This window comes from Macrobrachium rosenbergii, chromosome 16 (assembly GCF_040412425.1).
Source record: "Macrobrachium rosenbergii isolate ZJJX-2024 chromosome 16, ASM4041242v1, whole genome shotgun sequence".
NCBI lineage: Eukaryota > Metazoa > Arthropoda > Malacostraca > Decapoda > Palaemonidae > Macrobrachium > Macrobrachium rosenbergii.
This window is the reverse complement of record NC_089756.1, coordinates 17966226-17982222: the sequence shown is the minus strand read 5'-3', so window position 1 is coordinate 17982222 and position 15997 is coordinate 17966226. Positions and strand designations below refer to the sequence as shown.

Below are 15997 nucleotides of genomic sequence, written 5' to 3'. Positions count from 1 at the left end.
ATGCAGTCTCCAGTTGTGCTAAGGTGTTAAGGGTATAAGAGGCCTTGTGTGGGCCTCTGAAGTCGGTCTCAGTTAGTCCTGGGTTCAGGTAACCGAGACCAAATGAAAAGAAAAAGTAGACTGAAATTTTCAACAGGAATGTTAACGAAAATATTTGGAGGGGTTCATTCCCCTGCGGACTTGTTATACATTGTATGTTTATGTATCAGTTACTGGTCCTACCCTGGCTATAGCTTTCGTAGCCAAAACTTGAAGCTGTTTTGAAGGAGAATGGAGTAGCTTCACCAGTGCCGAAGTATATCCAGCTTGCTCCACTCGCTCGCGGAAGGCAGTCTGGAAATGAATGACCAAAAAATAAATAAATAAAACTGCAAAAGAATTTTAGGGATTTTGTGTCCACATGAAGAAATGTGAACCACGTAACAACAATCCTATGAAGAATGTTATTACTAGCTGATCACTGGCGAAAAGAAAATTGAATGAATAAGGCTTAAAAGATCTTCAGGTAGCTCACCCTTTGATAACTAATCAATGAAAAAAAGATTAAAAAGTAGCAGAGTCTTCTGAACAAAACCTTTACTTGAACCTCGTTTGGTATGATAGAAATAGATAAAAACTAATCATAAAATCTTTCGAAAACCCTAGATTTCGATCACCTCCGTCAAGCACTGATGAATGACCCCGACCACAGGTATGAGCAGAGAAGTCTTCTGAATACAAAGTAGCTGCCCCATGAGCTCCAGACCTCCCGCCCGCAGGAGGGCGTTCCGGCCAGCCCTCGAAACGCTGCACGCCCAGAGGGCTCTCGCTGCGCCCTCGACGGCAGCCCCCATTTCGGAGTCGTTGCACAGAGTATTGGGGTCACCCCGTAGCAGAGATACCTGTAAGAAAGACTGAGATTAGGACAAGGCTGCTTGACAAGGCGATGACTTGGTCAGTACTGGTTGGTTTAGATTAAGCTGGCTTATGCCAGCACGGAGCCTTACCCATAGGCCGCCTGTTAGTGTGGCGAAGTGTTAAAGGGTATGAGTCCTATAGTAGACCTATGGACATTTATTTCACTTGGTTGTAGATATATGTAAAATGTTGGAGATAATGTTTTAATTAAGTAGAAAAATGGCGTTTTTTAGACCACCTATAGTCATAGTCAACAAATCTGAAGGCTTCATAATTGCACCCTGGCGACCTACCTTTATGAAACAGTAAGCACTGTTGATCCAAAGGTTGCCAGGCCACGATACCAAAACCTTCAGACTCATCGAATGTGGCCACAACAGATGTCAGGGATTCGAAACGTACAAGAAAATACTGACATCTTGGGTGTCGATGTTTACACACATGAAAAGGAAAATAACTGATGCCTAATAATAAGGAAAGACTAAAGAAGGAGTCTGGGAGTTTTGGAACAATTCATCAGTAATATGAACTATTCATTTCCGTTCAGTTCTACGTAATTTAAGATTATCATCTACTCGCGTTGTGTTTACTAGAACGCAATTGCTTATAGAGAGAAATATGAAAAAGTTGTTATTCTGGACACCTAGTTTTCCTTTCCGTAGATTATAATTCCTATAGTCTGTTTAGAGATTCTGAAGTGATTGCTCTTTCTTGAGTTTGAAATTTTCTGTGTCAATAAACGGTGACTAAAATATGCGGTAGCTGGGGAGATAACTTCATGTGACGTAGCATTTCCTGGGGGAGACAGCTTTATGTGACTCAGTCTTTATTGGGGAGATAACTTCATGTGACTCAGTCTTTACGGGGTGGGGGCGGGATAACGTCATATGAGTCATCTTGTATTGGTGGAAATGGTCATGTGACTTAATCTTTGTTGGAGGAGATAGCGTCATGTGATTTAACCTTTTTTGGGAGAGATAACGTCATGTGACTCAGCCTTAACTGGGGGAGATAACGTTATGTGACTCAGCATTTACTGGGGGAAATATCATATGACTTAACCTTTATGGGGGGATATATCGTCATGAAACTCAATCTTTATTTGGGAGAAATAACATGTGACTCAGTATTTACTGGGGGAGGTAACGTCATGAAACTTAATCTTTCTTTGGGAGAAATAACATGTGACTCAGTATTTACTGGGGAAGGTAACGTCATGAAACTCAATCTTTATTTGGAAAAAATAACGTGTGACTCAGTATTTACTTGGGGAGATACCGTCATGTAACTCAACCTTTATTTGGGGAAAATAACATGTGACTCAGTATTTACTGGGGGAGTAATGTCATGAAACTCAATCTTTATTTGGGAGAAATAACATGTGACTCAGTATTTACTGGGGGAGATAACGTCATGTAAGTCAACCTTTATTTGGGGAAAATAACATGTGACTCAGTATTTACTGGGGAATAACGTCATGAAACTCAATCTTCATTTGGGAGAAATAACATGTGACTTAGTATTACTGGGGGAGATAACGTCATGAAACTCAATCTTCATTTGGGGAAAATAACATGTGACTCAGTATTTACTGGGGGAGGTAACGTCATGAAACTCAATCTTTCTTTGGGAGAAATAACATGTGACTCAGTATTTACTGGGGAAGGTAACGTCATGAAACTCAATCTTTATTTGGAAAAAAATAACGTGTGACTTAGTATTTACTGGGGGAGATACCGTCATGTAACTCAACCTTTATTTTGGAAAAATAACATGTGACTCAGTATTTACTGGGGGAGATAACGTCATGAAACTCAATCTTCATTTGGGAGAAATAACACGTGACTCAGTATTTACTGGGGAAGGTAACGTCATGTAACTCAACCTTTATTTGGGGGAAATAACGACATGTAACTCAGCATTTAAATGAGGAGATAGAGTCACGTGACATCTTTTATTGGAGGAGATGACGCCATGTGACTCAACCTGCGCTGGTAATGACATCATGTTAGTCAGCCTGCCTGGGCCCAGTTCATTAATTCCGTTAGTAGTGTAAAAGTGGCTTTTACATATGGAAATTCAATCGAATTAAAACTCACTAAGAATAACAGTCGCAGTATTGGTAATGAGGATAGCAATGGGAAAGACATAGGAATATGTCTATTAAAACTGGCGTCACAACATCTAGGTTATTGACGCCGAAGGACACAGGAGTATATGCATTACAATGCAAGATTTGCAATTTATTTTATTTTGGGGAGACAGGTAGAGGGAGGGACGTAAGATTGCAATAGCATAAAGACAGCAGTAAAATATTTAGCTCAAAGCGGTGCCATTGCTGAACATTGTTAGGAAAACTATGTCAAGGATTGGGAGAGGAACTAAAACTATATAAATTTGTAAAGCAAGTCTTAGATGAGTGGTAGAAGGCGCTTTGATTAATATCTGCAAAAAGTAGATGGCAACGAAGCCTTTACGCAGGACGCCAAACACAGACAAGCTGACCCGTCAGTCCATAAATTCCAATTGGCCCTTGATACTGCGTCTCACCCATCTCTCTCTCTCTCTCTCTCTCTCTCTCTCTCTCTCTGCACAGGTTGTCGAAGTGGTAGCTGCCACAGAAAGAACAGTAAACGATAACGATGGTCGTTTGCCACGTACGAATCACGTGGTCACCAACGAAGAGCTGCGTACTAACGAAAGGAACCACTCAAACAAATCGCAGGTCTGGCACACAGATAATGGGAAACGCCACTCGGAAGGATTGTTCGATGTTTTCCCGGGCTGTTAAGAAATCCAGTTAATTTTTTGCTTTATTTTATTAAGAAATTCATATATTTTTATTCTTTTGGCTCGAGAGGACCGTCGTGCAAACGGTTGAAAGCTCCGATTTTATTCATTTTTTATTTGTTTCAAGATACAGTTTTTGGTCATTACGTAATAGTGGATTTTTAGATATATATATATTTATATATATATTATATATAACATATATATATATATATATATATATATATATATATATATACATACATATATATATATATATATATATATATATATAATATAATACATATATATATATATATATATATATATATATATATATATATATAAAATATAATACATATATATACTGTATATATATATATATATATATAATATAATACATATATATATATATATATATATATATATATATATATATATATATATATATATATATATATATATATATATATATATATATATATATATATATATATATATATATATTTATATATATATACAGTATATATATATATATATATATATATATATATTTATATATATTTATATATATATATATATATATATATATTTATATATATATATATATATATATATATATATATATATATATATATATATATATATATATATATATATATATATATATATATATATATATATATATATATATATAGACGAGTGGTCATTCTGACTGACACGCAATATAGCAACACTCACCAACTTCGGTATCCCGTCATCCCGGATAAGGGCAGATCTGGCCGTCGATAGCGCGCACACCTGCGCTAGAACTGACGCTGCCAGTCCCTTTACTTCGACGCTGTTGTGACCTACTAATCCTTGCAGTACCTGCAGAGAAAAAGATTGGACGTCGATATCAAGGATGATTCATTCTAATCGTATTTAGATGATTAGACTTAGAAGGCCGAACCACTTTCAGCATTGCAAGAGATCACGTGAAATTTTTCTCGTATTCATAGATGGCAAACATTTTCAAGCTGACTTATTTGACGATATTTTATCCTTTTAATTAATACCGTAATGGAAATTGAAGAAATTCCGTACAAGATGACCTAATGCTTTAAATGGGTTATGATGCTTTTAACAAATTACAGTTAATGTTACAATTATGATAATCACCATTTCTAATAATAATAATAATAATAATAATAATAATAATAATAATAATAATAATAATAATAATTCATGTACATACGATCCAACATAGACGTATTGCACCCTGAGAAAAATAAATAAAAAAAATAATATGAAAATATACAATGATAAATGGGAACATTTTTCGCATCTGTTCGAGACACATGCCAACGGCTGCTATCTAAAATGTGGAAACAGTAATAAAAAATATTATGAGGTTCGTTCTTTGTTTGTCTGTTTCTATTACCACTAATCTACTGCCGTGGGGTTTGCCTACGTTGGCAGACAGAGGTTACTGGATGGAATGAGGTTATTGAAGAAAGGGAGAGGCTTTTGAAGACTATTCAGGACAGGATGAGATTATTAAAAGGGGTGAGAGATACTGACAGAGAGATATCATAGTAGGTAGGATGTTGTTGATAACACATTGTAGGTAGGGTGAGGTTGTTGGTAATACACTGTAGGCAGGATGAGGTTGTTGATAATACATTGTACGTAGGATGAGGTTACTGATAATGCATTGTAGGTAGGATTAGGTTGTTGATAAAAAATTGTAAGTAGGACGAGGTTTTTGATAATAAATTGTAGGTAGGATGAGGCTGTTGATAATACATTGTAGGTAGGATGAGTTTGTTGACAATTCATTGTAGATAGGATGATGCTGATAATAAAGAGAGATTGTTCAAGGTAAGATGAAGTTGTTGAAGATAAAAAGAGGTTGCTGAAGATAGGGAGAGGTTGCTGTTGCAGATAAGGTGAGGATGCTAAAGATAGCCAGAGTTTGTTGAAGATAGGCTGAGGTTATCTGAAGATAAAAAGACGATATGGATAGGAGTCGATAACAAGATAAAGTTACCAAAGACAGAAGAAGACCACTGAAGAATTATGAAGAGAAATAGTGACATAGATTTTGTGAAATAAAGGTAAGTAAAAAATGCGCCGAAGTTTCTTCGGCGTAATCGAGTTTTCTGTACAGCGTATAATCAAGGCCACCGAAAATAGATCTATCTTTCGGTGGTCTCAGCATAATGCTGCGGCCCATAAAACTCTCAGCCGGCCGTGGTGGCCTGTGTTCTTGCGTTGCCAAACGCGCGATTATGGCTAACTTTAATCTTAAATAAAATAAAACTACTGAAGCTAGAGGGCTGAAATTTGGTATGATTAATGATTGGGGTGTGGATGATCAACATACCAATTTGCAGCCCTCTAACCTCAGTAATTTTTAAGATCTGAGGGTGGACAGAAAAAGTGCTGACAAAAAAAAGTGTGGACGGACAGACAAAGCCGGCACGATAGTTTTCGTTTCAGAAAACTGAAAACTTTAACCCATTATATCAATGTGCTTTATTTGAATGGACTCTCAATTTTTGTTCAGGCAACGAAGGATTGACAAATACCAAAGCAAAAATCATACAATTTGACAAATACGAACTGTAAATATTCTATCATTGTAAATGTAAACAATACCTACATCCTTAAATATCATTTTACAGAAAATTTTGTTTTATTTTCAAAATTCCAGACGATCTCACTGTTGCAAATAAACCAGTAATCGAGTTATTAGATATAATGTAACGAGGAAACTAACCAGGAACGACGTAAATGACCAAATCAGTAATAATTGATTAGTCAATACTTGCCTTTTTTTTTTTAGCCTCATCATCATTAAAGCATTCGTAACTTAGGAATGGAAGTTCAGAGGAAAATAAAATACATGGGAATTCATAGCAGGAATAAATAATCTCCCAAAAAGAAAGAACTGAAATGGGGATATTGAATAAATCTCTTTCAAGGAGAAGTTATTGGTCAGGAATATTTTGGAAATCCTCCGTAGAAAAATTCCATTGCAAGAGAAAATTGAGTCCTTTCCATAACAAAGGAAATGCAGTGTAAAAAAACTTTATAAGCAAAGTTCTTCAGGAGAAAATGAAACGACAAACGTAGAAATTTGCGGATGATGAATGTACGGCATAACTGCGACTTTTACATAACGAACAAAAGCGTAACAGTGACTGTTGTTCTAGGAGAACCTTTTTATTCTTTTAGAAAAAGCTGGCTAACTCTTCCGCATTGTTGACTGAAGAAAAATTACCTGTCACAGATCTCATGCAGATAACAACAACAGTTAAAAACAATACGTGAAAACTTAATCTACACCATTTCAGTTGTTGGTAACAGTGGCAGGTAAAATTACACTAGATAAAATTGATAAGATTTCCAAACAGAACAATTTCTGTTCTGCGTTGCTTATGAGTTTTCCAATTTCGGAGGCAAATATTTGGTCTGTATTTTTTTAAAATGGTTTGAGAGTATCGAACGGTCTATAAAAGCTTCAGGTGGTATCAAGGAATTGATTAGATTTTGAAAAAAGAAAATGCGTCGGCATAATGAAAAAGTATTGTCTGAAAAAGTAATATATATATATATATATATATATATATATATATATATATATATATATATATATATATATATACATGTGTGTGTGTGTGTGTGTGTGTGTGTACACACACACACACACACACACACATATATATATATATATATAATAGAGAGAGAGAGAGAGAGAGAGAGAGAGAGAGAGAGAGAGAGAGAGAGAGAGAGAGAGAGAGAGAGAAGGCCAGGCTCAGATAAACGACAAATGACAATGCACATAAAAAATGATTCGCTGTGGTGTAAATGTCAGAGGACCTGATGACGAACGTTCAAGAAACACCTGTTCGTGGAATTTGGCCACTTATCGTAACACCTGAAGCCGATGCGTCCCCTGAATCGATTACATGACAACCTTCTCTGGTTAACTTCCTGGTTAATTTGATCACATTATTTGTATGAGTTACTCTGCGCTTTCTATTTCTACTGTGAAGTATGCTTTCCATGGGAGATTTACCTGTAATCCGCCCAGTTTGTAAACCGTTGCCCTTGTGGTCACGTGGCCACACGCTGCTTCTAACACTTGCAGAGCTCCAACCTGGAAATAAAGCGATAAATTAATAGACGGACAAATAAATAAGTAGACAGTTAAAAGAAATTAATTAATTAGTTAATTATTTAATTACATAAATAAAAATAAATAAATAAATAAATAAATAAATATACATATACGTAAATAGATTAAATAAATAAATAAATAAATAAGTAAATTAATTAATTAATTAATTAATTAATTAATTAATTAATACACAAATAAATACACAGCTAACAAATTGAATAACTTATCGATTCAATTAAATTATAAATGAACTCATTTTTCATTTATAATTTTCGTAGTTTTAGCTTTCATTTGCAATTGATTGCTTTCGACAAACATGACACGTTAGAGTTAATTGTCATGAAAAGAAAAAAAAATAAATGAATATATTTTTTCTCTTTTAGAAATGTTTTGCAAGATGAGAAAGTTGAGATTAAATGTTTATTTAATACACACATACTTTAATGATGATGAGGTAAAAGAGATAGCAAGTATATGTTGACTAATCGATTATTAAAATATATATATATATATATATATATATATATATATATATATATATATATATATATATATATATATATATATGTATGTATATGTATGTATATATGTATATATACATATATAGTGTGTGTATACATATATACATATACACATATAATCTATACAGTATATATATATATATATATATATATATATATATATATATATATATACAGATGCACCCACACGCGTACGCAAACACACACACATACACATATATATACACACACACACATGACCCTTTACTATTTGGGAACCGCGTGAGTGGAGGCACATGAGTTGTGGATTACCGTGCAGATATCGAGTGTGTTTGTGTGTGTGTGTGGAAGAATTTTAATAGATATAGTTAACGCGCCACATACTGTACAGGACACTCCGGAAGTTTTTCATAAATGCCGAATAAGGAAATGGTTTGAATGCGTAGGAGTTTGTGCCCTAATTTCCTCCATTCATGTCTAGAACGAGGTCATTTCGTAACTATCATCAGGTTTATTGTTTGGTTCCATTTGTATCATCCACGAAAGACGCAAGAAAGGATGTATAGAGAAACACAATGGTTATGGTGTTAGAGTATCTTTCAAATACTAATTCGAATAGTTTGAATTTGTGAAATGAGAACCATTACTTGATTCTTTCTTCAGTGTAATTCAGTTTTCTCGAAACTCATAATTCTCCGAATTCTGGTTATCTCCTCAGTTACTAATTTGAATAGAGAATGAATTTATAAAATGAGAAGCATCGCTTTATTCCTTCCTCAATTAAATTCAGTTTTCTCGAAACTCAAGTTTTCTCCAAATTCTGAATATCTCCTCAGCTACTAACACGAATAGAATTTGAATTTATAAAATGAGAAGCTCCACTTTATTCCTTCGTCATTTAAATTCAACTTTCTCGAAACTCAAAATTTCTCCAAGTTCCGGATATCTCTCTATTTACGCGTTCCCAAAATTAATCCTCACTCTTTTTATGACTCAGGGGCTACGCAGAAGCTCCGGGTTGCCAGTCCCAATGGACTCCCCATTAACATTAAAAAAAACAGTACTCACGTTACATCTCAGGATATCTGGATATCTCTTCCTACTTACGTGTTCCCAAAATTAAACCCAATTCTTTTAATTCCTCTGGGGGCTACATAGAAGCTCGGGGTTGCCAGTCCCAACGGCCTCTCCATTAATATTAAAAAAAAGTACTTACATTACACTCCAAAATTAAACCCTGCGCCTTTTATGGCTCCGGGGGTTACATAGAAGCTTCAGGTTGCCAGTCCCCACGGCCTCTCCATTAACATTAAAAAAAAAAGTACTACTCACATTACACCTCAAGTTGCTCGTCCTCAGTATGTTGAGTAGGACCTCGAGGCCCCCAACCATCTTGAGTGCCACCTGGCACACTTCCTGGTGGAGGCCGCAGTCTTTCAGGCCGACGAGTGCCACGGCTGTGCAGGTGGCGTTTCCGGCCTTCAGGTACTGAAATTCAGTCGTCTAGTTATTTCTTTATTTATTTATTTATTTATTTATTTTATTTATTTATTTATTTATTTATTTATTTATTTATTATTATTATTATTATTATTATTATTATTATTATTATTATTATTATTATTATTATTATTATTATTATTATTATTATTATTATTATTATTATTGCGTCAGATCTTAATACTTATTCTTATTTTGTAAACTGTTTACTGCTTTCACTATTTTTGTTTAAAATCATCTCACTTTCTTACTGGAGAAGTTAAGAGGCCCATCAAGTAAATGCCCCTATGTGGAGAAAAAATAAACGGAAGTTTTCTGAAAGTCGTACATTTTATGAAGCTTATGTAGTTTTCTGAAAGCCGTACATTTTATGAAGCCTAAGTATTTTTCTGAAAGCCGTACATTTGATGAAGTCTAAGTAGTTTACCGAAAGTCGTGCGTGTAATGAACTCTTAGGAGCTTTTTGAAAGTCGTACATTTTATGAAGTCTAAGTATTTTTCTGAAAGTCGTACATTTGATGAAGTCTAAGTAGTTTTCTGAAAGTCGTGCATGTAATGAACTCCAAGAGTTTATCAAAATCTTAGAAGTCTTATGAAAGTCGTACATTCATGAAGCCTTAGTAGTTTTCTGAAAGTTGTGCTTTTATCAAAATCTTAGGTTTGTGAAAGTCGTGCATTTTATGAACTCATAGGAGTTTTCTGAAAGTTATCCATTTTACGAATTTCGTACACTTAATCTTTATACAATTAAAAGTAAGCACGGTGTCTAAATTTCTAGTTCAGTAGTCACTTGAATTCTCGGCTGTCTTGTCATCAGGTAAAGTCACAAGACACAAAAATATAAAATCCATAGATAATAATAGCTAATACACAGGAAGTGAAAATAGGTAAAAAAAATACAATGACAAAAGTAGAATCAACTGAATATTGACGGTCATAAAATAAAAAATAGTAGAATAGCAATTTAAAAAGGAAAATATGTTGAATACTAGAAGACACGAAAATAAAAAAAGTAAAGAAAAGTGTTAAATAAAAAAAAAAAACACCAGAATACATAAAAGAAAGTTAGAAAGTAACATGAACACGAAACAGGTCTCACTAGAAGACAGTTGAGAAAAAAGGTAATTAGTCGTTGGCAAATCTTGCCTAATACGGAACACAAAGAAGGGTAAGTAACATATATTTAAAAAAAAATAAGATAGAGATTCTGGAATGCAAAAAAAAAGTTAATTAATAAACAAAGATTATAAAAAAATAAAGAAAGAAATTCCGAAATACAAAAAAAAGATAATCAATAAACAGATTATAAAAAATAAAGACAGAAATTTCGGAATACAAAAAAAAAGATATAATTAATTAACAAAGATTATAAACAAATAAAGACAGAAACTCCGGAATAAAAAAAAGATAATTGACAAACACAGATTATAAAAAAATAAAGACAAAACTTCCGGAATACAAAAAAATGATAATTAAATAACGCAGATTATAAAAAATAAAAACAGAACTTCCGGAATACAAAAAATTTAATTAACACAGATTATGAAAAAATTAAGACAGAAATTCCGGAATAAAAAAAAGATAATTCATAAACACAGATTATAAAAAAATAAAGACAGAAATTCCGAAATACAAAAAAAAAGATAATTCATAAACACGGATTATAAAAAAATAAAGACAGAAATTCCGAAATACAAAAAAAAAGATAATTGATAAACACAGATTATAAAAAATAAAGACAGAAATTCCGGAACACAAAAGAAAGATAATTAATTAACACAGATTATAAAAAAATAAAGACAGAAATTCTGGAATTAAAAAAAAGATAATCAATAAACACAGATTATAAAAAAAAATAGAAATTCCGGAATGCAAAAAAAAAAGATAATTAATAAACACAGATTGTAAAAAAATTAAGACAGAAATTCCGGAATAAAAAAAACAGATAATCAATAAACACAGATCATAAAAAAATAAAGTCAGAACTTCCGGAATACAAATAAAAGATAATTGATTACCGCAGATTATAAAAAATAAAGACAGAAATTCTGGAATAAAAAAAAAAGATAATCAATCAACAAAGACTATAAAAAAATAAAGACGGAAATTCCGAATACAAAAAAAAATAATCAATAAACACAGATTATAAAAAAATAAAGACAGAAATTCCGGAATACAAAAAAAAAGATAATTAATAAACACAGATTATACGAAAAATAAAGACAGAAATTCCGGAGAATAAAAAGTGTAATTTACATAGATTCTAAAAGAAAATTAAGGTGAAAACCAAAAATAAAAAAAAAGTACAAAAATCACCAACCCCTCCTACCTTCACCATCTTGTGAATCTGCCAATAATCGGGGGACGTTTCGGCCGTCTGAGGATCCATCTGATAGAGGTCCTCCTCCTCCTCCTGCCCTTCGTCGGAGTCCTCATCATCCTCCTGGTCATCGTCTCCTTCGTCTTGGGTGTCATCCTCTTCGGCGCATTTTAGCTCCTCTATCTAAGGGAAGGAATTGATCGGTTGGAGAAGTGTTAGTTTTTTATGGCTTTGGGATTATTTGAAAAATGGTGAAAAGAGAAACATTAAATGGTCAGTAGGATGTGGCTCTACACTACATTATATATATATATATATATATATATATATATATATATATATATATATATATATATATATATATATACATACATACATACATATATATATATATATATATATATATATATATATATATATATATATATATATATATATATATATATATATGTATATATATAGATTTAATCTGGGTTAAAATTGAAAGACCTGGATTCGAGTCCGATGTGAAATTTATTTCCGTTCCGCACGTGATTGTTTGTTGATTACTCATATGATATAATTTAGGTACAAGGACAAATAGCTGTACACCAGAAAAAAATTCTCGAGTTTCGATCCCTCAATATTATCCTTTCTTCAATAAAAAATACTGACCACACAACCACTTGATGACACCAGTTTCTATTCAAACTTGACCCAAAACAGAAAATCGGGTCAGCAGAGCATTGCATGGCTTCTATCGACAGAGAATGGGCCAAAATAACAACGACGTTAACAGATGTGTAAAGGAATGACCTAAATTGTCGAAGGCTATTCTTTCTTGTAGATCAGGGCGGATCACACAACGGTTTAGAATTCGTGTTGTTAGAGATATACAACTAATTCGGGAGGAATACTGTCAGCAACGCACCTGGACATGTTAGTCGTCCCGACTTTTGATGAGTTTGGTAAAAGATAAATTTATCTAAGTTTCTATTACTTACATTTTGATAGAAAAAAAAAACAATCTTTTTATACTTTGCGAAAACAATGGAAAAGTTGGGAAGTGCACGGACCCATATTTAGGTATATATTAGCATGTATGGGCAAATTTTCCCAATACAATTTGTTTACTTTGAAGGAGTTACCTTAATGTGGGGTGCTCTGATTAAAACCAAGGCGAGACAAACAACTTCAAATATACTACGCATTCCTTCGTCCTCAGCGTTATACTTCTGGTTTGTATTCGAAGAATCCTATAAGGCACATCTTTTAAATAATGGAGAAATTAAAAAAAAAAAATAGTCTGCTCAAAAGACCGTTTCTAATATCTTTCCTGCTTCATCAATATCCATTCATATACTCATTAATGCTCGTGTGTGAAGCTATGCTTCCTAAACCACACTACGCTTTCATCATTAGAGTTTCCTGTCGTTCTCAGCGGAAGTTTGCATTTGCTACGCTATCGATTTCCAACTCACCCCACATCGCATCTCGATAGATTACATACGTGCACGTATACACACATATATATATGTACTGTATACGTATACATATTTGTATACATACATACATACGTACATACATACATACATACACACACACACACACACACACACACATATATATATATATATATATATATATATATATATATATATATATATATATATATATATATATATATATATATATATACACACACACACACACACACACACATATATATATATATATATATATATATATATATATATATATATATATATATATATATAACTAATATAAATATATCAACACACAAAATAGATTCTTTAATTCATGGACTAAGGGTTTCAATCAAACACCAACTTACCATGAAAACTAGCAAAAGGAATATCAAAACCCGAATTTGTAAAAGTAATAACGTAAAGCGAAGGTCTCTAAAAACAGAAAGAAGCACGGTAAGACAAACAGAAAGAAACACAGAAAGGAAAACGGAAAGAAATGCAGAAACAAATCCAATAACAGTACCAGAAGCAGGAGGCGATCACGCCGAAGTGCCTTCGCTCTTCGCAGTCACGAAGGGTGGCCTTGATTATCAGGGAGGAAATAATCTATATTGTTGCCAGTTCCACGAAATATATCTCTGTAGTGGATGGTTTTCTGGAAATAATGATTTGATGTTCCGAACGCTTCAGGCCTCATTATTTTTTTTTTATTGATGATGGAGATGGTGTTTGCTCCGATCGAGACAATTTTTTTGGGAAATAAGTTTTTAATATGTGCTGATTTTTACCTCATCATTATCTATATGCCTATCTATCTATCTATCCACATGCACACACATATATATATATTTACATACATTTATATATATATATATATATATATATATATATATATATATATATATATATATATATATGTATGCATGTATGAATATACATATACATATATACAGTATATATATATATATGTATATATATACATACATATATATATATATATATATATATATATATATATATATATATATATATATATATATATATATACGTGTGTGTGCATGTATGTATATACATATACATATATACAGTATATATATATGTATATATATACATATATATATATGTAATATATATATATATATATATATATATATTTATATATATATATATAATTCTGTTTCCAGGTAAGGAATCACGAGAGAGAGAGAGAGAGAGAGAGAGAGAGAGAGAGAGAGAGAGAGAGAGAGACTATCAAGAAAATACTACACATATTACAAGGTGTGTGGCGGGTGTCCAATATTGCATTCCCGAAAGTGTCCGACAAAATCAAGGAAATAATCATATAGACATTCGCAGACATATTATATTGAGCCAAACCTTTTGGTCGGGGCTCACTACTTCAATTTGAACCTTAGTTGAATTGAATATGGAATTTAGGCCAAAGGCCAAGCACTGGGACCTATGAGGTCATTCAGCGCTGAAACGGAAATTGACAGTAAATAGGTTTGAATGGTGTAAAAGGAGGAAAACCTCGCAGTTTCACTATGAATCAATTGTTAGGAGAGGATGGAAAGTCAGATGGAAGAAAGAGAATATGAAAGGAGGTACAGTAAAAGAAACGAAAGGGGTTGCAGCTAGGGGTCGAAGGCATGCTGCAAAGAACCTTAAGTAATGCCTACAGTGCACCACGTGAGGTGCAATGACGGCACTAGCCCCCTACAGGGTTTGAACCCTAGTGCCTTACATTCATACAAGAGATCAGAGGAAGAACCAGCTTCCTGCTCCTGCAACTGAAAACCTGTACGTGACCCGTTCAGTTACGGTCCTTTCGCATACCTGGCCCTGGGAAAGCCTGACGCTGGATCGCCTCCGACCGTCGACGGAGCTGTGGTTGCTGTCCCTGCCAGGAACCGCCAGTGAAGGTCTCCTTGATGCCATCATTATTGATAGGTGTTTTCGGCCTTTCTGGAAAAGAAAAAAATATTACATTGAGAGTGGATGAAGACAATACAATGAATTTTTTGAAATTTCTGGGGTGGGTGGTCTGAACACATGGAGAGAACAAAGAAGGATATGTTTTGGCCCAGAGGAAGAGAGGACACTCAGATGTGTTGGTTGGCTAAACAGAGAGAATAAGGTGTTAGAAGAGAAAACCATTAACATCTAGGAAGAGAGGCTATGTAGGGTAGAAGTGAAGGGATCAACGGAATAATGATTAGCCTTGTGTTAGGTATAAATAGAGGACACTATTGTGGAGGTTTTCTGCAGGGTGGGTCCTCCATGATTTGACATTTAAAGGCGGTAAAAATTACAATGGATGCATTCTTGTTTTCCTGTGGAATGATTTATATGGTATATATATATATATATATAT

The 15997-nt window shown here is 33.4% G+C and overlaps 1 protein-coding gene across 1 annotated transcript in view; it reads right to left on the bottom strand.

Annotated features, from left to right (window-relative positions):
- Positions 1–15584, bottom strand: part of gudu (Armadillo repeat-containing protein gudu) — a 30862-nt gene extending 15278 nt beyond the window's left edge. The window contains exons 1-7 of the mRNA XM_067118147.1: positions 15460–15584; positions 12164–12337; positions 9667–9822; positions 7733–7813; positions 4408–4536; positions 657–881; positions 223–333 (exon numbers count right to left, since the gene is read on the bottom strand). Coding sequence (XP_066974248.1) covers positions 223–333; positions 657–881; positions 4408–4536; positions 7733–7813; positions 9667–9822; positions 12164–12337; positions 15460–15564 — 981 coding nt within the window. The 5' untranslated portion in view covers positions 15565–15584. The remainder of the gene's footprint in view (positions 1–222; positions 334–656; positions 882–4407; positions 4537–7732; positions 7814–9666; positions 9823–12163; positions 12338–15459) is intronic.
- Between the last annotated feature and the right edge of the window lie 413 nt (positions 15585–15997).